Raw genomic sequence first — 24,880 nt, forward strand, 5'->3', positions numbered from 1 at the left:
GACGTTGGGCAGGCTGACCTCCAGCCATGCACTCAGGCATTGGAAACTCCCCTTGAGGTGTGTGAAGGCCCACTCTGCAGTGTTGCGGGTGTGGTTCAGGCAGTTGTTAAAAGTTTCCAGGCTGGCGATGGTGTGCCCAGCATAGGGGTGCATCAGCCACAGCTGCATCAGCCACTATACATGGTGGCATCATTGTGTCCCCCATGGGGAGCTCCCGGGTAGGGATCTAGGTGCCCTCCTCCATGCGCTGCCCCAGCCAGGAGTTGTGTAGTATCTGGGCGTCGTGGACTTGCCCGGACCAGCCCACACAAATGTCACAGAACCAGCCCCGGGCATCAACGAGCACTTGGAGCACCACCGAGTGGTACCCCTTGCGGTTTATGTAGCGTCCCGCGCTATGGCCTGGGGCGCGGATAGCTATGTGGGTGCCATCGAGTGCGTCGAAGCAGTTCAGGAAACTGAGGGAGGCGAATCCCGCCATGGCGTCATCCATGTCACCGAGGCAGATGGCCCTCCGCAGGATGATACGATTGATGGCCAGGACCACCTATAGAAAGGGGGCACCGACATGTGGGGCTTGCACATGAGGGGGCCCCCCCCTGCCCCCTGCCCCCTCCCCGTCCCTGAAGGCCCCCCCACCTGGGGGCCCCCCACCTTTTCCCCCTTCCTGGGGTGGGTGTGGGGCCCTGGTCTGACTTACCTCCAGGAGGACAGCTCTGACAGTAGCCTTGCCCACCCCGAATTGGTGCCCTACTGAATGGTGGCTGTCCAGGGTGGCGAGCTTCCAGAGGGCGATCCCCACACGCTTCTCGACTGGGAGTGCAGGCCGCATGCGGGTGTCCACATGCTGCAGGGCGGACGTGATCCATTGACACAGCTCCAGGAATGTCTGCTTTGTCATCCTGAAGTTCCTGAGCCACCTTTCATCATCCCACTTGCCCAGTACCAGCCTCTCCAACCAGTCCCCACTGCTGGGGTGGCTCCAGAGGCGCCATGGGGGATGGAAGATGGGGAGCAGTGGTTGCCCCATTGCCAGGGCCTGCAGGACCCCAGTGTGGGGGGAGGTGGGCCCCAGGGCATCCACCATGCCCAGGATGGCGATCACCACCTGGGTCCCGGTGGGGGTGGGGGTATCAGCCTCGGGCAGCTGCTGTTGCTCCATTCTCCTTCTGTTCTTGGAGCATATTCCCACACAGTGCTGTGTACTGCTCTACGGTGCTCTGTGTGTGCAGGGTGGATGTGTTTCAGAGGGGCCCTTTAAGGTGGCTGCTGGCTGTGGGACCTGAAAGGGCTTGTCGGCCATGTGACCCCGTGCGTGGTGTTTCCAAGCTGCTTATTTCAAAAGAGCCCGCGTTCCTGTGTGGACGCTCCCTTTCGAAGCATGGGGGAGTTCTTTCGAAACAGCAGGTCGGTACAGCGATCTGTTTGTGTGTGGAGCTGTGCTATTTCAAAATCCCTTATTTCGATTTTGTTTTTCGATGTTGCCCCTTTCAAAGTTTCTTTGTAGTGTAGACACACCCTTAGAGTTGGAATGGAATTGTTCTGTAATTTCCCCCATGGGTCTTTTCCTTTATAGTAGGAACTGGACAAAGATCTCGTTACTAGATGTCTCAATAGTTGTAACTACTGAAATAGAACAGATAAGCTTTTCATTTTATAATGATCTTTCACTAAATTATATCTGTGTTTCTTTGTTGCATCCATAATGCTAATCCTAGTACTGGGTTGTTTCTGGTACAAAGCCCATCCACAGATTTTTCTAGCTCCAAAATAACATAATCAAAAGCGAATAGGACAAGCTCACCTTGACCCAGAAAATAAAACACTCCCTTTTGGGCACTCAGCACAAGATCAGAAGCATTAAAAAAATAACAGCCTTTAATTTAAAGATGATTTCCTTTCATTAGAAAAGGAAAGGAAATTTGCAGCTGTGGCAGGTGGTCGAGCATTAGCAAAATTCAGCTTTGCTGTGCAGTTTATAGGAAAGCTGTTGGCGCCAAAGGAAAACATGCTGCATTCAGGGCTTCATCCTGCAATGTGCTGTGCACTCTCAACTCACACTGGGAGATAAGTGTTCACCATCTCTCAGAAGCACTGAACATCCTGCAGGATTGGGCCTTGATGGCCTGGATCAGAGAATCACAGGATCCTAGAACACTAGAACTGGGAGGGACCTCAAGAGGTCATCAAGTCCTGTCCCCTGCCCTCTTGGAAGGACAAACCACCATCTAGATGATCCCTGATAGGTGTCTATCTAACCTGCTCTTAAATATCTCCAGCGATGGAAATTCCACAACCTTCGTAGGTAATTTATATTAGTGTTTAACCACCGTGACAGTTAAGAAGTTTTTCCTAATGTCCGACGTGAACCTCCTTTGCCGCAGTTTAAGCCCATTGCGCCTGGTCCTATCCTCAGAGTCCAAGGAGAACAGATCATTTCTTCAGTTTGTCCATATCATTCTGAATTATGACCCTATCCTTCAAACCAGCTGCAGCCCCTCCCAGCCTGGTATCATCTGCAAACTAAATAAGCCTCCTCTCTATGGCAATATCTAAACCTTTCATGAAGATATTGAATAGAACTGGTCCCAAAACAGACCCTGTGGAACTCCATTTGCTATGCCCTTCCAACATGACTGCGAACCATTAATAACTACTCTCTGAGAACGGTTATCCAGCCAGTTATGCACCCTCCTCATAGTGGCCCTAGCTAAATTGTATTTGCTTAGTTTATTGAGAAGAAGATCATGCAAGACCGTGTCAAATGCCTTACTAAAGTCTAGGTATACAACACCCACCGCCTCTCCCTTATCCACAAGACTTGTTATCCTGTCAAAAAAAAAAAAAACCATCAGATTGGTCTGGCATGATTTGTTCTTTACAAATCCATGCTGGCTGTTACCTGTCACCTTATATTCATCCAGACATTTGCAGATGAATTCCTTCATTATTTGCTCCGTTATCTTTCCCGGCAGAGAAGTTAAACTGACTGGTCTACGAAAACAAAAAAGCAGTCCAGGAGCACTTTAAAGACTACTGGACTGCTTTTTTGTTTTGATAGTATATCGACTAGCACGGCTATCTCTCTGACTGGTCTGTGGTTTACTGGGTTGTTCTTTTTTCCCTTTTTATAAACGGGCACTACGTTTGCCCTTTTCCAATCTTCTGGAAGCTCTCCCAACTTCCAGAACTTTTCAAAGATGATAGCTTAAGACTCAGAAACCTCCTCTATCATCTCCGTAAGCATTCTAGGATGCAGTTCATCAGACCCTAGTGACTTGAAGACATCTAATTTTTCTAAGTAATTTTTAACTTGTTCTTTATTTATTTTATCCGTTAAACCTACCCTCTTCCTACTAGTATGCATTGTTAGGCATTTCTGCATTGGCCTTCTTGGTGAAGACCAAAACAAAGAAGTCATTAAGCACCTCTGCCATTAATCCAAGTTTCCTAATATTGTTTCTCCCTCCACCCTGTATAGTGAGCGTACCCTGTTGTTGGTCTTCCTCTTGCTTCTGATGTTTTTATAGGATGACTTCTTGTTACCCTTTATGTCTCTAGCTAATTTGAGCTCGTTCTGTGTGTTGGTCTTTCTAATCTTGCCTCTGCATATATGCATTGTTTGCTTATATACCTCTTTTGTAATTTCTCCTACTTTCCACTATTTATAGGACTCCTTTCTGATTTTGAGATCACGTAAGATCTACTGGCTAAGCCAAGGCAGTCTTTTACTAGACTTTCTAGCTTTCCCATGCAGGGTATAGTTTGCTTTTGAACGCTTAGTAATGTTCCTTTGAAAAACTGCCAACTCTCCTCAGTTGTTTCTTCTCTAAATCTTGCTTCCCATGGGACCTTACCTACCAGCTCTCTAAGTTTACTAAAATTTGCTTTCCTGAAATCCATTGTCTCCATTTTGCTGTTCTCCCTTTCACTATTGGTTGGAATCAGGAACTGTATGACGTCATGGTCACTTTCTCCCAAACTACCTTCCACTTTCAAATTCTCAGTGAGTTCCTCCCTATTTGTTAAAATCAAATCTAGAACTGCTTCCCTGCCCCCAGAGATTTTTCCACCTTCTGAAATAAAAAATTGTCATCCGTGCAGTCTAAAAGCTTTCTGGATATTCTGTGCCTCACTGTGTTTCCCAACATATGTCTGGATAGTTGAAGACCCCCATCACCACTAAGTCCTGTGTTTTGGATAATTTTGTTAATTGTTTAGAAAAAGTCTCATCCACCTCTTCTACTTGGCTGGGTGGTCTGTCGTAGACCCCATCATGAAATCACCCTTGTTTTTCACCCCTTTTAACTTAACCGAAAGACTCTCAACATGTCTGTCTGCTGCATCCATCTCCACCTCAGGCCACCTCCTCCCTGTTTACCAGGCCTGTCCTTCCTGAGTAAGTTGTACCCTTCTATACAAATATTCCAATCATACGTATTATCCCATTAAGTATCTGTGATACCAATTGTATCATAGTTGTGTTTGTTTATTAAGATTTTAAGTTCTTCCTGCTTATTACCCATGCTTCTTGCATTTGTATATAGGCATCTAAGATACAGATTTACTTTTGTCCCCCAGTTCTGCCTAGTCCCTCTCTTTTCTCTGCTATTATAGCCCATGATCCCTCGAATTTCCAACCAACTCCCAAGTCTCCAGGTTTTTTACTTACCTGTGGGCTTTGGTCACCTGTCCCCATTGAACCTAATTTTAAAGCCCTCCTCACTAGGTTAGCCAGTCTTGATCCAAATACATCCTTCCCGTTCCTCAAAAGGTAAATTCCATCCTTGCTTAGCAGTCCTTCATGGAACAGCATCCAGTGACTGAGAAAGCCAAAGCGCTCCTGGCGGCACCATGCTCGCAGCCAGGCATTCACCTCCTGGACGCACCTGTCTCTGCCTCAGCACCTACCCTGAACAGGAAGGATTGAGGAGAACACCACCTGTGCTCCCAGCTCCTTCACCTGTACTCCCAGAGCCCTACAGTCATGCTTGATCTGCTCAGGGTTACACCTTGCAGTATCACTCGTGCCGACATGGATGAGGAGCACGGGGTTGTAGTCAGTGGGCCGAATAATCCTCGACAACACCTCTGTAACGTCTTGGATAGAGGCTCCTGGCAGGCCGCATACCTCCCAGGATGACATATCAGGATGACAGGTGGGTGCCTCCATCCCCCTCAGAAAGGAGTCTCCTACGACCACTATCCTGCGTTTCTTTCTCATAGTGGTGACAGCAGATCTCCCAGCCTTGGGGGTACAAGGCTTCTCTGATTCACCTGTAGGAGGTAATTCCTTATCTCCTGTATCTCCCATATCCAGAAGGGTGTAGCAGTTTCCCAGTACCACAGTGGGAGGATTGGGAGCAGGAGCAGAGTTCTGTCTGCTGCCAGAAGTGACCAGCTGCCAGTGCCCACCCCCCAAGCCATCTCCACCTCCACTGATGGTGTGTCAGCGCTATCTTAACCTCAGCTGTCTCCACATGAATACTGTCCAGGAATTGCTCGTGGAGTGTAATACTCCTAAGCCCTAGCTACCTCTTCCTGTAGCTCCACCACCCGCTTCCTGAGAGCTTCTGTCAGAACATACCTTCCAGACTGGATGGTCTCCCCAGCCAGGACTTCAATAGGTGGGAACTGCAAGTCACAGTCCCTGCAAAACCACACCATGGTCTGGGTAGAGGCATCCCTAGTCAGGAGTTCTGTCTGACTACAGGCACAGGTGGAGGAGAAAGAAACACTGCAGGCACATGTGTTGAGGGTCCTCCTAACCACAGTGGAACCCTCTGCCAAACTCACCCTTAAAACTGACCTCTCTGCAGCCCCCTGCCCGCTTCACTCCCCTGATCGCTCCGACTCTAGCTTTGAAAGCCCGCAAACCTCAGTCAGGTCTCCCCATCATTAGTCACACAGGGGAAGACTGATCCTGAGGCTGATCAAAGGCAATCAAGGGAACAAGTGATCAAAAGGATGAAGAATGAACTCAGTTTCTCTTATTCCTACAAGGGAAGCAATACCTTCTCTGGTACCCAGTGCAGCAAGAGAGGGTAAAATGTGAAGTTTAATGTGCAATGAAGGGATACCAAACAGATACATGGACTCTATTGATTTACAATGAATCCGTGAACACAGTGAAAAACCCAAGTATTGTTCTAATACAGTAAACTCCTTCATATCCAGCATTCTATCATCTGGAATGCTCAAATATCCGGCATTTTAACCGTAAGTGAATTTAGTTATGTTTTCAATAACGAGAGTATAATGAAAGTAAATACAAATAAATACAATATAAGTTCACAGTGTGTGATATTACTATTGTTGGTAAATAAAATTCTCTACATATATTTTTGTTTGTTTCTCTTTAGTGTTATGCATTGCTAGGTACACCTCTCTGTTATCCAGAATATTTGAATATCAGGCAGCTTCCTGGACCCACAGATGCCAGATATGAAGGAGTTTACTGTAACCAGTTTTCTGATGAATGTAACTAAGCTCTTAGTTTGTCTGTCTCCTGTAAGGAATTTTCAATGCCTCATACAAAAATATCATAAATCTGCAATATTAGAGCTGCACAATTTAAATCACAGTGTCAGGAAATGCCAGATTTTCAGGGTCACCATAAAAACAATATTGCTTATGATAAAAATCATCAAGAGTTCATTTGCCAAGCTAGTCTGATTTGATGTCTTGTTTCAACAAAGAACCCTTTTCCTGTCAGGACATGCCATGCACTAAAACACATTGTCCAATCCTGCAGTCATTTGCAAGCACAATACAGTACTGCAAAAAGATGGCAAATTCAAGCCCTATGTCATTGCTGAGGGTGGTTAATCTTGGAGATTTCTATACTCACAGGAGGGTAAGGTTTCTAATTATGGCCCCAGAAATATATACAATGATATATGTGTTCATATAACATTTGATAACTCAATTACCAAAAGCAAATATAGCAACTATGTGAAACATTAAAGACTCTAGAAAAATGATAAAAGGTGAATTGACAGGATACGCTATAATGGTATTGGAAAGAAATTAAGTCTCAGTTGTGACAGGGTCAGGCCAGAGGGCTAAGAAGCGTGACTGAGGGGAGATATATTAGCCCTAGATTGAAACCAGTAAAGAAGCAGCTGAGACTGTTTATAAAAAAGCTTCTTGTCTATTGGCTCAGTGGCTGGGTGAAAAACGGAGGTGATAAGGAGCTGCAGAGGAAGTCTGTAGTAAGCGTTAGCAGGTACCATAGGGAAGCCTGTGGTAAGAAGGATGCTCGGAACCACTGTGGCCCAGGGAATTATTGCTGTCAAGCAGCTGAAACTTGAGCCATTATTGGCATATGCTAACCCAGGTCCTTAGGCTGGAGCCCAGAGTAGAGGGTGGGCCTAGGCTGCCCTCATTTCCCTGCCCCCATCCTCTACACAGCACTGGAGAAGGACTGACTTGGTGGAGACTTTTGTCTTGCCTGAATCTCTTGGAGGGGCAGCAGAGACTATGCAGTTTGGTCTTCTCTCTTTTCCCGGTGAGGGCCAATGATGACAGTAGCTCACCAAATGGCTAGCTGGTGTCTTACCGAAGGGCTGCTGTGAGCCTCTGAGGCAAATAATCTGCCAAAAAAGGCAGGACCCATGAAGGTAGAGGAGGAGCTTTGTCACACTACTGACAGTCCTACCTGACAGACTCTTATCTGAAGCTCTGAAAGCTCCATTTCATGGAATCTTTGAAAGTTGATGGGACCAGATACTGGGAAATATGCTGGAAGAAGTAAACTTGTACTATCCGGGCATGGGCTATATGGGCAAACAGACCCTTTTTATCTCTCCTTTTCTGAGAGTCCATTAGCTTCATGGTAGGACTAGTACCAGCTATGAAGGAGCAAATCACTGGCTAAGAAGTTTGTAGACAGTCACTGACCCAATAAAAAACCTTGTTAGCCGTGAAATCCTTCTTCTGAGCATTACAATGTAATTGAGCTTCCCTGTAATTAAGCTGGTCATAGAAAGCCACTCAAGGCATAAAAATTTATCTTCTGGAACTTTACACAACTCAATTCACTTCAGAGAGCAAATATATATGCACAGGCAGGGAGGAAGCTAGACAGATCTCTTCCTGGAGCGGCCGTACTTTCAAAGTGATATTTCTCTACTATCAAAGTCTCAGAGTGCAGAAAACACCACTACAAATCAAACTTACTGGCAACATGAAAAAGAACAGTGACTCCCTGACAGGGATAAGGGTTCTTTGAGATGGCTGGTCACATGCGTCCCATTCATGGTGCACATGGTTAGATCTAGGCAATGCTTGATACCAGGGCAATGTCTGCCAGAGAAAAGGATAATTACCTTTACTGGTAACATCTCAAAGAACAGAGGGGGAGCCGAGTTAGTCTGTATCTTCAAAAACAACGAGAAGTCCTGTGGCACCTTATAGACTCGCAGATATTTTGGAGCATAAGCTTTCGTGGGCAAAGACCCACTTTGCTAGATGCATGAGTGGGGGTTCCAGAGGAGGGTTTAAATATATGGGCTCATGAAAAAGAGGGAGACGAACCAGGTCTTTGCCCATGAAAGCTTATGCCCCAAAATATCTGTTAGTTTATAAGATGCCACAGGACTTCTTGTTATCTCAAAGAATGCCAGTTATAGACAAAGGTAACTGGAATACCAGTACCAAGCAGTACCAGTGGAAGTCGGACGGAGTTTCTGGCTATGAAGAATGCAACACAGGTCTACCGAACCCAATGTCATGTATGGCTTGCTGGGTGATGGTGTAATGTACCAGGAACATGCGAACAGGAGACCATGCTGCAGCTCTGCAGATGTCCTGGCTGGGAATGTGTACAAGGAAAGCCACTGAGGATGCCTGGTTTCTGGTTGAATGGGGTCTCACAATCCGCAGCAGTGGGAACCGTGCCCACCTGTAACAGGCCCTGAGGCAGGAATTGATTCAGTTGGAAATCCCCTGTGAGGACATGAGAAGCCCCTCCATTCTGTCCACTGTCATGGTAAAAATCTGTGCTGACTTGCAGAAAAGCTTGGTACGCTTGAGGTAATATGCCAAGGAGCACCTGACATCCAGGGAATGCAGCATCCTTTGTTCCCGAGTGGTGTGGGAGGAAGATGTCCTAGTTTACATGGAAAGACAACACCCATTTTGGCTGGAAAGCCAGTGTGATATCCCTCCCCCACCACATGCTTTTAGGAAAATAGGCTCTGACTATAAATATGCATAATTCAGAGATGCTTTAAACAACCCTATCATTTTAATGTTATAGCCTGCTGGACCTATAGATCATAGTTTTGTGCATGTATCATTCTTCTATGTGAAGCTGGAAATATAATATGCTGGCCTGTGATGAAGACCAGTGGCTTAACTTCCTAATATGGTGCCAAGCAGACCAGTTAATCTTGTGGTACCTCAGTTCCACATCTGTAAAATGCTTCCTTACATCACAAGGGGTTGGAGGATAAATCAACAATCTGCATTCAAATACTATGCAACAAGAACAGTGCTGCATTTATGCCAGGGCTTTCCAGGGCTGAATCCTGGTATTCCTAAGCTTGGCAATTCATAGCCTTGGCACCTCTGGGCTTGTTGCACCACTTATGAAAATAAAAACATTGCCTGAGCCCCACCACGTATTTGGCATCTCTTTCACTACAAATTAATCACTGAACAAGAGCCATGAGTTTATCAATAAAATTAATTCTTATTTTGAAATTACTTTGCAACATTGCCCTAGGGGCTGCATTTCAGCACACATTCCTTCCAGCAACATCGCTTGCTTGAATATATGCAGGGAGTCATTCTAAAAGAGACACATACACGGAGTTGAAGCAAACTTATTTTTTATTAAAATGTTGCTGAAAATTCTCATTATTCACCGTGCTCTATGAGCTAAAAATATTAATACAAAATATCATAAATACTACAAAATGGGTGACCATAAGATCATGTCTTCAATTTAATATACACTTATCAAATAAATGTCTTTGTCTTCTGTTCCACACCTATCTCAAATGTTTAAAATATTGAGATGTAAAGAAACCAAGAAAACAGTGACTTTTATTTAGTAAGAGAAAGGGATATATACTCAGTAATACATTGATGCTGCCAGCCCTATTCCAATTTCTAAAATGTCCTGTCATAACATTATCAAATCACAGCATTATATGATTGAAGAGTTCCTCTAACCCTAGAGAGAAATGGAAGGAAGATTTTGATTTGGATTATTCAGAGGAGGAGTGGAGGTCAGGCTGTGAATAGTGTGAGATACTTTTTTATAAAGTTGGACATCTTTACTTTGCTTGACTTTCAGCATACTGAGGAACTTCTCACAGGAAAAAGGTAAACGTTTTCTCTCCCTGGAATGTATGCAATAAGTCTACAGTTCAAATGGGGGATGTGTGTAACTGTAAAAGGATTAATACATTTTAAACATAATAATAATAATTTCCAGTTTATTAGAAGGACAAGAGAAACCATTTAATGGGAAAACCATACCTCTAGCTAGTCCTCCACTGCATGGTAAGATGCTAGATAAATGACTCACTTCACCTATATATGTTTCTCTGGGTCTTGTGCTATATAGATTAGGTTTTCCAGATAAATAAAATTTATTATTCTTTAATAGTAGTGTGGTGAGTTGGCTGCCTCACTTCAGTAGGGAAAGGGTTAAAAGCAGGCTGGAAGGAGACTGCACAAACATGGCCAGAGGAAGGGAGGAATCAGCCAATTGGAGCCACACTGGGCCCTATAAAAGGCTGCAGGGCTGAGAAGAGCTCATTTTTTCTCAGGCCAGGAAGGAAAGAGGACAGGTTGTCAGAGGGAGGGCCGCACCTGGGACAAAGCAGTGCTGCGCAGGGTAGTGAGAGCTCTGGCTAACCACTGCCAGACTGCAGGACTTGAGATAAAGGCTGTGAAGGTGCAAGGATCACAGGGAAGCGGTGCCAGGAGCACAACTAGTAGGAAGGAGAGAAGTTGGGCAGGTCAAGACTGTCAACATAGGGACCCCCAGGTCAAGAATAATGGGCAGGCCAGGGTCCTTCCCCTGCCCCTCATTCATAGCATCTGGCCCTATTCAGGCTGCAACTTCTCCCTGAGGCAAACGGCTATAGTTTCGGGCTGCAGTTGGCCACATCAATGGGCACATGGACTAAGGACTGTCAAAACCCCAGAAAGGGGGTAAACTATTTAGAAAACTATTTAGAAAAGTTGGACATACACAAATCCATGGGGCCAGACTTAACGCATCCAAGAGTGATAAGGGAGTTGGCAGATGTCATTGCAGAGCCCTTGGCCATTATCTTTCAAAACACGTAGAAAGCAGGGGAGGTCCTGGATAGTTGGAAAGTCAAATATAGTGCCCATCTTTAAAAAAGGGAAGAAGGACAATCCAGAGAACTATAGACTGGTCAGCCTTAACTCAGTCCCTGGAAAAATCAAGGAGGAGATCCTCAAGGAATCCATTTTGTCGCATTTGGAAGAGAAGAAAAGGACCAGGAATAGCTAATGTAGATTCACCAAGGGAAACTGACTGTAAGGTGGATAGAAAGCTGGCTAGATGATTGGGCCCAACGGGTAGTGATCAACAGCTCCACGTCTGGTTGGCAGTTGATGTCAAAAGGAGTGCCCCAAGGATTGGTTCTAGAGCCGATCTTGTTCAACATCTTTATTAATGACCTGGAAGAGTGGATGGATTGCCCCTTCAGCAAGATTGCAGATGACACTAAACCAGGGGGGAGATACATACATTGGAGGGTAGATATAGCATCCAGAGTGACCTAGACAAATTGACATCTGATGAAGTGGGTCTTTGCCCATGAAAGCTTATGCTCCAAAACTCTGTTCGTCCATAAGGTGCCACAGGACTTCTCTTTGTTTTTGCAGATACAGACTAACATGGCTACCTCTCTGATACTAGACAAATTGGAGGATTGGGCCAAAAGAAATGAGCTTCAAGCAGGACACATGCACAGTCCTGAACTTGCGATGGAAGAAGCCCAACCACTGTTACAAGCTATGGACCAAATGGCTAAGAAGCAGTTCAGCAGAAAAGGACCTGGGGATTACAGTGGATAAGAAGCTTGATATGAATCAGCAATGTGCCCTTGTAGCCAAGAAGGCTATTGTCATTGCATTTTGAGGGACTATTTCTAGCAGATCTCAGCAATGGTGAGGCCCATCTGGAGTACTGTGTCCATTTCAGGGCCCAACACTACAGAAAGTATGTGGATGCATTGGAGAGTGGAAGGCAACCAAAATGCTGGAGCACATAACATATGAAGAGATGTTGAGGGATTTTAGCTTCTTTAGTCTGCAGAAGTAAAGAGTGAGGCAACGGGATTTTACAGCAGCCTACCTGAAGGGGAGTTCCACAGAGGATGGAGAGAGGCTGCTCTCAGCAGTGACAACTGACAGAACAAGGAGCAATGGTCTCAAGTTGCAATGGGAAGGTCTAGGTTGGATATCAGGAAAAAACAATTCCACTAGCAGGGTGGTGAAGCACTGGAATGGTTACTGAGGGAGATGATAGAATCTCCATCCCTTGAGGTTTTTAAGTCCCACCTTGACATAGCCCCGGCTGGGATAATCTAGTTAGGGTTGGTCCTGCTTTGGGCAGGAGATTGGACTTTATGACCTCCTGAGGTCTTTTCCAGCCCTAGGATTCCATGATACTAAAAGGGGGCAGAATGGAGTGGTGGGCAGTGTCCTGACAAGGACAATGCAAGTGCAGAGACACACCATGGAGGTATCAGAGTGGATAACTGGTGAGTCATAGCCAGAAGAGGGTGCCTTGCTGATGAACTGAGCTAATTCCCAGATTGATGACAAGAGGCATGGTGGCAGTGAGTCCAACCTGCTACAGTTAGTTACTTTTTTAATAATCTATTATTTATTAATCGTTCTGTCAAGCCATATTATGGGACATATTGTACTTGCATCTACAAAAATGTGTATTTATGTGGACATCAGCTTCTGTGCTTAATTCACTCTTCACAATTGCATGCACCTATGATGCTTATTTCCCCAGCTATTCTCATTTGTTCTCTAACACAATGTTTCTCAATCTTTTTTTACAAAGTACCCCTTTAAAAAATGATAAGTACCCCCAGACTTCTCTCACATATCCTGAAGCGTGCACATACCACTGGTTCAGAAATATGCTGCTAAGGTAGTAAGAAGACTTTAAACAAGTGCCATTCAACATTTCCAGACTGCTGTACTCTTTTCTGGAGTCCGATTTGTTTTGCATACCACCAAGTTACACCTCACTAAAAACTACTTACTTACAAAAACATGTACAACTATCACAGAAGATGACTACTGAAAACTTGCTGACTTTCTATCATCTTCTTATCAAATAAACAAAGTGAAATAGAAATATTGTACTTACATTTCAGCGTAAGGCACAGGAAGAAGTTGAAACAAGTCAATGTCTGAATGAGCTTTTAGATGGTACTGACTTTACTAGTGTTTTTATGTAGCCTGTTGTAATACCAAGCACATATCTAGATGAGTTGATGTACCCACTGGAAGACCTTGTTGTACCCCCAAGGGTACGTGTACCCTGGGTTGAGAAACACTGCTCCAACACAAAGGGTCTGGTTTCTATCTCATTAAACTGAGGGCATAATTGGCCAAACTTCTGACAGCAATTTGGTCTTTTAACTTTGACATTGTTGTTAACTAGATGTTCAAAGAATGGAAATTTAGGTGAGGTTTTCAAAGTATTCAGAATTGATGTGAAACTCTGCTCCCAACAAAGATAATGGGACTTCAAATAGTGCTTTTGATCAAATGAGACCTAGGCCTTTTCAAAAATCCCAGTATGGACATTTAACTACCTGATCCTTGGGTGAAACTGCAGCATTTTATGTTCTGGAAAAAGCAAAGTCCTAGTCATAGTTGAGACTAGACAAATATTTTCAAAAAGATTGCTGAGAAGGTACAACTCTGTACAATAAAATGTTTATACCACCATTTACTTCATGTGCAATTTTCATCTTGATTTCATAAACCAAAGTTTACAAGTTGTTAGCAGGAAATGTTTACTCTAAAGATGTGTTTGCAATGCTCCCATTACTTTGAATGAGATTGCGAGAAACAACCCTTTTGCTGAGGCCAAGACCTTGCCAACTAGTTGCTCCAATGACAGTAAGTATGCATTAGCAGAGCCCTCCTGGCCCTCAATCTGTCTAATGGAAACCAAACTGGTGGAAATTTCAGTTATGTTCATATATTTAAAAAAAAAAAACCCTTCTGGCATGTGTAAGAAATAAGCATGTAGAATATAAAAAAAAATTAATCTGTATGTGAACACACATGCATAAAAACAGTAACATGTTTCAACAATTTTAATGAGATGGGTGAGCGTGAGACCCGGCAGACAATGTACCTTAGGAAATTCCACACCACGCACAGAGGGCCCAGCCTCCACTTTGCACACCCTTGATATAATCTTCTACTGATGTAATCTTGTACTATTCAAGCAGTCTTCTGAACTAGAGATTATGCTGGAGATATGTGGTTGAATGGAACAGATAGAAATAATCCACCTGGGGAAGTTTAATCGGGCTTTGTCTGTGACACTGTCAAGATTTCTGCCTTTTGAGAGGCCAACATATAACTTTTCATATGCCGCAGAGCTCAAGACTGTTTCTAAACTAGGATTTAGAAACAACGCAATCATCAGCTTTTACAATATAGCTTGCTGCATTGGCAATATATGAGCCTATGCAGATATAGCCATATGATGATACCAGCTGACAATTTATTTTCCATTTTAAAACCTAGATAGCTGAAGTGCTGATGCTTTTGGCCACTAAGGGCTTTATAGAACAAACACAAATGATTTTGATAAATTCAATTCTTTTCTATATTTGTGTGAGCTCAAATGTCTTCTAAATATTGCTGGGAGGCAGACACTTTACATAAAGGCAATCAGCAGCTAATATATAAGGCAGAACCTTCTAAAACAGAGTCGATAACCTGACAAGAGCATTTATACTGATGTATTATTTGTAGGCAATATTTTCAGAATTTTCATACATTAGCAGTCTTGCAATTTTATCCCACAAGTATTTAAGATTTTCCTCTTGAACTTGTCTAGCCCAACAGTAGTAACACAATAGCAATCGTTTCTTAGTTCACTTGGATGACAACATACTTGATGTTACCTTGATACTGTTTCTGCTGTTATCTGATTTAGTGAAATAAATGACTACAAGAAAAGCATTAGCCACATCAACTTTATTCCCATAAGCTTGGAGAACACTTACCTAACTGCAGTCGCTTGAATAGAATAAGCTACAATAACAACTCACCCGCTTGGTGTAGTCCATGGCTTTCAGAATGGAGAGGTTAAGGGTCTCCAGAGAAGCCAAAACATCTTCATAGTCACCCATATGATCAGCAAAATAATCTGAAAAACCAATGAAGGACAGAAAGGGAAGATCCAGGGTTAACTTAATAGTCCTGTTCTGTTTCACCTGCATCTGATGAAGTGGGTCTTTGCCCATGAAAGCTTATGCTCCTACATTTCTGTTAGTCTATAAGGTGCCACTGGACCCCTCGTTGCTGTTCTGTTCAATGTCACTGGAGTATTTTTGGTGAAGAGAAAACAATGAACAGCTGAGTTACATTTTAAAACATGTATTTCCACTATGCTTTGCTTCCACAATACTGAGTCAAACACAACAGGCATAAAGGGTTCACGGTGGAACTTTGCATGAAGTTCAGGCCCATTGTGAAGAGAGACAGAAGCCAAAGAAATCATCATATACGTATGTATATTATTTTTGCTGTGTCTGTCTGTCTGTCCGAGCAAGATTCTACCATGTTCCCTCCCACTCCCAGCAATGTGCTGGCCCCAGCCCCTCCTCCGGCCAGCAGACCCTCACAAGCTCACTGTGCCAGCCCCAGCTCCTTCCCAGGCCAGCGCAAGGCCTGGCCCAGCCCCCTGACAGAGCCATCGCCTGCACAGTGCCAGTCCTGCCCCTCCCACAGCCAGCGCCGGGGCCTGGCCCATAAACTTGGGACATGTATTACAACATTACTGTCTAGAGCTTTATTCTAGCTGAGCTTCTGCTTGCAAGTGGATCTGCAACAGGGCCTCTAGTCACCCCTGAAAATAGCTATTAACTTGGTAGTCTCATTTCCACATTTTACCAAAATGCCGGTTTTTTTCTGAATTACTGCCAGCCCTGAGGTGTGCTCGGAGTCTCCTAGCAACCCATCCCCACAGCACTCCCCTCTCCTTCCTCACCACTAAAAAGACGCAAGAAAGATCCAACCTGGGGCATATTCTCAGCTGGTGTATACTGGCGTGGCACAACTGAGTTCAAAGCAGGACATTTGGTGTGTGTAACTGGTTAACCAGTTAGCCTCACCCTACACAGATGAGATTTACTGGCTACAAATTTTCCTCCCCGAACAAATATTAAAACTTGATGGAAATCACTTATTGGGAAATCCAACTCTAATTGAAAAGTCAAATAAAGAGGATCTATGGTAAAGTTCTTCCAGTTTTTAATTTACACAGGATTTTTTTTTAATTATTCATCAGTTTCAGGTAACTACAAAACTCATAAAGAATTACGTTGTAAAAGGAATTATTTCCCTTCTAAACACCTATGCAAAGTGGAGCAGCCACACTCCCTACCCCCAGCCTATTTCTCCCATCACCTCACCTTTTTCCAAGGCCTCTCAGAGGGTGGGGGCTGTGACTGCAGTCTTTGAGGAAAGGCACAGGCAGAAAGAATTAAAGGTTTGCACATATGTCTCCTAGAGCTGGAAGAGGCCTTGGGAAGGTCATCTAGTCCAGTCCCCTGCCCTCTTGGAAGGACCAAGGACCATCCTTGGCATCTATTTGCTCCAATCCCTAAATGGCCTCCTCAAGGATTGAGCTCACAACCATGGGTTTAGCAGGCCCATGTGCAAACCACTGAACTATCCCTTTGCCCGTAAGGTAATGCTTCAGGTGAGGCTTGAACTCACAGCCCCAGCATGTCTATTCAGTACTAGCTCTGTAAGTACTGGACACTGACCTATTGTGTCACTGGAGCCTTGGATAATTGGAGATACACTTCTCCTAGAACTGAAAGGGACTGAGGCTCTACCTCAGACTGTGCTCTCCTAGCTGGAGCACCCTCAGCCCATCTCATACCCCAGCCTTCTGGCCCAGCCTGGGGCACCCCTCCCATATTCTGAACCCCCAATTTTTGTGCTCACCCCAGATCCTTGGAGGTCCCACAATATCTAACATTCTTGGCCTCCAGAAGAGTTAATCCAGCCCTACCAGTCATTCTCTATGATTCATCTTCCTTGTCTCCTTCTTCCTTTCTCTGCTCCCTCCTGAGCCCTGTCCCCCATCCTTCATGGGACTCCTCCAAACCCAGGATCCCTCAGCTAACCTCTGGCCTGGGCCCAGCTGCCCTTCACTCCAGAGACTTGCCTGTTTGCTTTGCCTGTGGGCAACCCAGCTACGTGCAACCCCCTAGCAGCTGTCCCTGCTTCCCCCCAAGTGGCTGCCCCCTCCTGTTCCCTGGCATAGGCCCTGCTCTCCGTATCCCAATCCTATTACCTGCCAGCAGTGGGGAGGAAGGACTAACAGAGACAGACTCCTCTGTCCTTCTCAGGCAGTGTGAGGCGAGTGCACAGCAGCCACACAACCTGACTCTGGTTGCTGACACTCTTGCCACTCCTCCCTCCCATCCACCCCGCATCCATCACCCCAGGGGCTGCTGGCAACAGCATGTTTCAACAAATGGTTTAAGGAGCCCACACCCTTCCTCCAACCGGCTCTTTGTACAGACAGGCCCTGCTGCTTAAGGAGCTGTCTCTTTAAAATTTCAGGTCCCTGCTTTGCAACATACAGGACAATTAGCCTGTTTCTAAAAAAAAAGTCAGGATGCTCTCCAAGGAGCTAAAAAGAACCAGGGACGGTCCTGGCTGTACTCTACACCTGTAGCACTGTCACCCACCGTGTAAGATGTAACTGACTGCACAAGGTGCAAGAGAGCAGACAGTCTCAACCCTGGGCGCTCGCAACATTATCTTGCTTGACGTTTCCATAGAAAGAAAGTCATCCATAAGAAATACCAATTCTTTTAAAAGTGCTGAGCCCCCTCGGTGCTCAGTTGTCCACATTGTGGTTTTTGTCTCATGAATGACAGCCTTGGGGCACTACAGGAAATTAGTTCCTGGAACCATTAAAGCCTAACTTACTTTCGCACTTCCCTGTTGTGAAGCTGACAGAGCCGCCGAAGCCTGAGCCATAGGTCTGGCTATGGTCTGAAGAAGTGGGTCTGTCCCATGAAAGCTCACCCAATAAACTATTTTGCTAGTCTTTAAAGTGCTACTTGACTGCTTTGTGTTTTGATAGTGTATAGACTAGCACAGCTTCCTCTCTGTTGCCAATTCATTTGTGTGTTAAAGAGATCGCAAGACGCATTGGCTGTACTGTTTTCATCTATGTCCTTTGTTTACTATTACATTACATTTATGTTACACATGCCTAGTAATTAAACAGCATTAGATTAAAGGATGTGTTAGTAAGAACATATCCAGGTGTTAGAACATGAAAACTAATGCAATGTTACTTGAATTTGCTTTGTATATTGCACAGACTTCAAACTCTCTTAGACAAAGAATTAATGGACATAAAACAGACATAAAAACACTCCTGATTCACAAACCTGTCAGCCAGCACTTTAATGGAGTGGGCCATTCTGTTAATGACCTGAAAGTTTGCGTTTTACTGAAGAGGAATTTTCGCAACAGATTGGAAAGAGAGGCTGCTGAACTCTCTTTTATATTCAAATTCAACACATTAACACGTGGTTTGAACTGGGATGGGAATTTTCTAGGTCATTTTAGGGGCTCTTTTGCATGCTTGGCTTTACCTAATTCTTGACTCCCCCCACCCCCTTCTGCCCCTCTACTCTCTGATTTGCTCACCTTGATAAAAATCTTCTGATTTGTCAACCTTGATTACTATTTTTGGTTCTCTGTGCCTTCAATATTGAGTCTGTTCTGGTACGGCTACGATCTGAAGAAGTGGATCAGTCCCAGGAAAGCTCATCACGTAATAAATTATTTGGTTAGTTTTTAAAGTGCTACTGGCTTGCTTTTTTGATTTTTTACTTGAATTGTTTTCACTTGTCTGTTCTCATTCTATGCAATGGTAGGATTTATCTATATCTACAGCTGAATCTATATCTCTCATGCATATGACAAAGTGGGTCTTTGCCACAAAAGCATCTGTTACTCTATAAGGTGCCACAGGAATTTTCATTGTTTATATCTCTCCCTGTAACTAAATAACTCATCAAATGCAAAAGAAGCAAAGTGCTAGATTCACAGCAATTGGCCATTTTGTGGTTACAGACTCGTGTCAGATTGTTGTCTTTGAAAAGAAGCTGTAAGTACTGGCTGAAAAAGGCCCTTTATCTCTGGACTATTTGGATTCTAACAGGGTAGAATAATGAACAAGAAAATGGAGATCCCCAGAGAGATCCAGAGAAGCCCTGGAAAGACTTCTGAGAAACTGGCAGATTACCACGTCTTTGCTATCATTTTGGATTTATGCGCTTAACATAGTTCTCACTTTTTTTTCTTAGTTAATAAACATATGCAAGTTGCACCTCACTTGTCTGCTACCCTTGGGACCTGATTCGTCCCAAGCGAGGGAATTTGCCAGACGAAGGGAGGTACCCTGCCTCAGCCACCCACCTCCAGCCCTAGCAGCCCCCTTCTCTGCAGCTTGCCTCTACTGGGATGATGCTGCCGGTTCCCACCCTGCAGTCATGGCTCCCCAGACAGGGTACTGGCAGAAGACCTGGCTGGGGAGCCAATTCCTGCCCCAGGCAGGGAACTGGACTGCTGGCAGAAGCCCTGGCTGGGGAGCCAGGCTGATGGCTCCATCCCCAGCCTGGGAGCTAGCACAAGCCCTGGCCAGGGAGCTGGGCTTCTGGCACAAGTCCTGGGTGGGCTGCTGGCTTTGGCTTCAGCTCCAGCCAGGGAGCTGGCACAGGGGAGCCGGCACCCAAGACACAAGCCCCTGACCTCCCCTGCACAGGGCCTCCAGCCCCCTTGTCACTAGGCTTCTGCTCACCCTTGTTATAGCAGCCTCTCAGCCGGGGCTCTCTGATCCATTAACATCCGGAGTCCTGCTGGATGACAGTCCAGCATCCAGCAGATTAGAGAATTCTGGTTTTTAGAGGTGCTATCTGTAGCTAGTTTACTATAGAATGTTGTCTTTGGTACAACATCTGAAGTATCAATTGATCCAGGATTAAGTGGCTGGTCCTATGAGACTGGGAACAACCTGATTTTAGGTTTGTCACCGTTCATCACAAAGTTCAGCTTGTCTGGGTGGCAAAATAGGCTGCAGAGACTCGAGGGACTTTCTGTGACTCCAGGGTAAGACTGTACAGTGATCCAGACGTTCACATGTGTTACTAGCCTGGTGAAATTTAATTACAGAACATACTACCAGAGTTTATGTTGTCTGCCGTGTTTTCTGGTAGTCTGCCTTGTGACCATCAATTACAATGGCGAGCTACTCCAGGAGGTGTGCTACTGGTTAATAGTACTTTTTCTCAGAAGAACAAACCCCTAGGTTGCATGCTTAGAAGAAGAAAGGACTTGCTCTGGTTGGAGTCAGGGTCAGTGTTACAAGTATCGGAGAGGTAGCCGTGTTAGTCTGGATCTGTAACAGCAACGAAGGGTCCTGTGGCACCACTTTTCTGTTGGTCAGTGTTACAGTGCTTCCAATTCTTCACCTGCCATTTGCTTCTGCCATTGCAACCCTGAGCTTTTTAACCAGAAAAGGTGACAGTTCCTGACAAGCTGGTTAGCAGTTTTGGGACTCAGGCATACATTAACCGGGCGGGGAGAGGGGACTAGAACCATCCAACTCATTTTCACATATGCACAATGGTTTTGAGCTTCAGTTATTTCAATGTGGTTAAAATACACATGCTCATACACAGACAATAGTTCTATGACAGATTTCAGCCCTGGAATCATTTCATGCATCAGTGGTGAATTCCTGAAATTAGACATTTATAACAGAAATGATAACTTAAGTACAGAATCCTCAACTACACACAGCATGAGAATGAAATATAGGCACAAAACTGACTACTTTCCATGTAATTGACATGAACTAGAATTAAAAACAAAACATGGCACTAGCATCAATCCTCAGCATCATAGGATCACAGAGGATTAAGGTTGGAAGAGACATCAGGAGGTGATCTAGTCCAACCTGTTCAAAATGGACTGAACCCAACTAACCCATCTCAGGCAAGGCTTTGTCAAGCCTGGCCCTAACACCCTCTAAGGATGAAAATTCTACCACTTCCCTCCGCAACTCATTCCGATACTTCACTACTCCTAGTTTTTCCTGATATCCAGACTAGACCACCCCCACTGCAGCTTGAGACCATTTGTCCTTGTTCTGTCATCTGCCACCCCTGATAACTGCCTCTCTCTCTCTCTCTGGAACTTCTCTCCCACCTCCTGCACACACACACACACACACACACACACACACACCTGTCAGGTAGCTGAAGGCTGCTATCAAATAACAAAAGTACTGAAGTGATATTTCTACAGAAGTTGCCTATAAATAAATCCCAGGAGACAATTCCCTTCTTTAGCTTCTTCTGGCTTAATCAAAACTGTAGAAGCGCGCCGAAACATCAAAGTTTAAAACGTCAAAGTTGCCCTGGCGGGAGGGGGAGGATTTGCTTCATGAAGTTCTGTGTACGCACCGCAGCACTTCATTACTAAACTCTGAAAACCCTAATTACCATCCTTCCTTCCAAGGAAGGTGATAGTGTAGACAAGCTGTATCTGTCTGCAGCCCAAGAACATCTCCCTGAGGCTTGCATTACAGCAGTTGGAATGATAGCAAATGACTCAGCACTGTGATTTGCAGCACCTCAGTGCTCTGCCATAGATAAGCCACACAGCTCATTTTCAGCAACAGCAGATTGGATTTTTGCAAGAAAAATAAATCACTCTAAGGAGTAGCTATCTAAAGAAAAGATAAAGAAAATTCATTCCATAGGTGGGAAAATGAAAGCTCTGGTGTGGTCTTTATTTCCACGGACAACAAAAAATCCACAAGTGGGAGGAGCTAGTTCCAACAATGTGTGTACTGTGCTTGGTTTGAACTTGTAATTGCAAGTGTTTTCTGGGACACAAAGAAGTACAGCAGTTTGTGCTCAGGCATGGCGTTACATAGGGTTAAATTTTGTCAGCAGGTTTGAACTATGTAGCCTTAGGTTTAATGAGTGAATCACTTGGGAGCAATTTAAATTATTTCCATTCTAATTTCTTCTGCTTATGGATTCACCATGTATGTCAAGATCCACAGAGGTAACTCCTAGTGGATGGGTAGCCACAATAAAGAAGGGACAGGCACATAAAATGGGAGTATTTGCCCTGCAGGAATAATAGGTATGTGTTAGAGCCAAAACTCAGGAACTTTTATTTTGCTCATCTGAATACCTATTGCCAGTTTTAAGGACAGATTTAACACACTGCACTAGTGCGATCTTACCAAGACCTTGGCCTTACCAGATCTTACACACACACACACACATTGTACAAGCAACCCAAGGAATCTCATGGCACCTTAAAGACTAACAGATTTATTTGGGTATATGTTTTCATGGGTTACAAATAAATCTGTTAGTCTTCAAGGTGACACAGGATTCCTTGTTGTTTTTGCAGGTACAGACTAATACAGCTACCCCTTGAGACATATGTACACTGTAGAATTGATATGCATCAAAAGGTGATATTAGGTGTCACAGAGTGCCATGCTGCAGGTGGGGTTTTTAACCTATAGCTGTGATCTTCTGGCTAGAAGTGCATTTTATATGGTCATTCCTTCCTGACCCTCCTATTCCTCTAAAAAAAGAATAATTTAAGACAAAATAATTGTTTCCGCGGAGTCAGACAAAGCAGGGCCATCCAACGAACACAGACTACACAAATAACAGTTTAATTTCAACCTCATGATCTCTGTATATCTGAACAGCTAGGAACATTTTGTGGTTTAATGTAGGACTTTAAAAAATGTTTCTGTGGCTGGGTCCTGGGTGGCAGGGCAGCCTAGTGGCTAGATCACTGAGTAGGACAGGACAAAATGGGGGGTGCTGGCCCCCTGTGGTTCTGGCCCAGGGATACTAACTCTCACTATTCCTTATGTTTGGAGAGGTCCCAATAGTCCAAACTTCCCCTTCCTTGGGGTATCCCAGGAGTAGGCTAGAGGCTTACATGCTCCCTTGGCTGCTAAGCAGGCAGACTGCAGTTTCTCTGCTAATCCTGCACCTTTCTCCTTGCAACTCAGCCCAAACTGACCCAGGCTCCTTGCTTTTCTCCTCCCTCCACGCCCTGGCATTGGTTGCAAGTAACATGGGGCAGAGCTAGCCAGGCTCAGAGGCTCTATTTTTAACCCCTTGGACATCAGGCCCTGCTTTCTTCACTCCCTCCCAAGCGTCAAACAGCTCCTCACAATAAAAAGTGAGATTTTATTTCTGTTCATAACATCTGCACATCCACTTGCACAGCAAAATACTGCAAAACCATCTTCATCAGAAAATACGAAATTACCCCAAATAAGCAGACAGGGATTGTTAATCTATCCCAAATAAACTCTTCAGTCCCAGGGTAATATGAGCAAATCCTGGACAACAATGGTATAATTTTCTGTCGTGGCTTTACCTCTTTTTTCAATATAAGTTTATAATGAGATCTCTGGTTACATGCTCAATGGTGTGAGAGACAAGAAAGATGAATTAAACAAGGAAGGTGAAGTGAAAAAACATGTAATTGGCAAATGCAACAGGCTTCATTATAAAATCATACCAAAGGGGGAGACAAGTTAGGCTGTAACCAGGAAAACAATAAGGAATCTTGCGGCACCTTCAACGTTAAATAAAATGTTCAAATAAAATACACCCAAATAAATCTCTTAGTCTTACAGGTGCCACATAACTCCTTATTGCTATGGACTTAATTTCTTATTAGTTCGTTTCAATGAATGAACCAAATTAACTTCAGTGCGACTAGGAATTGGTTCAAAATAGTTACAAAACAAAATCTGGTTTATTGTTTTTAATATGACTCCCCCATTGAACTCCCTGCCAAGGTTTGTTAAGTTAAGGTTAAGTTCTGAGAGATCTTGAAAAATTAGATGTGCAAAAGTCCATGGGTCTGGATTTAATGCACCCCAGGGCACTAAGGGAATTGTCAGAGGTCATTACTGAACCTCTGGCCATTATTCTTGAAGACTCTTGGAGATTGGGGGAGATACCAGATGACTGGAAGAAGGCAAACGTAGTCCCCATCTTTAAAAAAGGAAAGAAGGACAATCCAGGGAACTATAGACCTGTCAGCCTTACCTCAATCCCTGGGAAAATAATGGAGGGAATCCTCAAGGAATCCATTTTGGAGCACTTGGAAGAAGGAAAAGTGATCAAAAGTAGCCAACATGGATTCACCAGGGGCAAGTCCTGCCTGACTAATCTAATTAGCTTCTATGACAAGGTAACAAGCTCTGTGGACATGGGGAAGTCAGTGGATGTGATATACCTTGACTTCAGCAAGGCTTTTGATATGGTCTCCCACAACATTCTTGTCCACAAGTTAAGGAAATATGGATTGGATCCTTGGACTATAAGATGGATAGAAAGCTGGCTTGAGGGTCAGGCCCAACGGGTAGTCGTCAATGGCTCAATATCTGGATGGCGGTCTGTTTCAAGCGGAGTGCCGCAAGGCTCGGTTCTGGGGCCAGTGTTATTCAACATGTTTATTAATGACCTGGATGAGGGACTGGATTGCACCCTCAGCAAATTTGCGGATGACACAA

At 44.4% G+C, this 24,880-nt stretch overlaps 1 protein-coding gene across 1 annotated transcript in view; it reads right to left on the reverse strand.

Moving 5' to 3' along the window:
* NECAB2 (N-terminal EF-hand calcium binding protein 2) overlaps window positions 1-24,880 on the reverse strand; it is a 366,794-nt gene that overhangs the window by 182,681 nt on the left and 159,233 nt on the right. The window contains exon 5 of the mRNA XM_075008621.1: window positions 15,315-15,412. Within this exon, the coding sequence (XP_074864722.1) occupies window positions 15,315-15,412 (98 nt within the window). The remainder of the gene's footprint in view (window positions 1-15,314; window positions 15,413-24,880) is intronic.

Source organism: Carettochelys insculpta, chromosome 14 (genome assembly GCF_033958435.1).
Source record: "Carettochelys insculpta isolate YL-2023 chromosome 14, ASM3395843v1, whole genome shotgun sequence".
Lineage (NCBI taxonomy): Eukaryota > Metazoa > Chordata > Testudines > Carettochelyidae > Carettochelys > Carettochelys insculpta.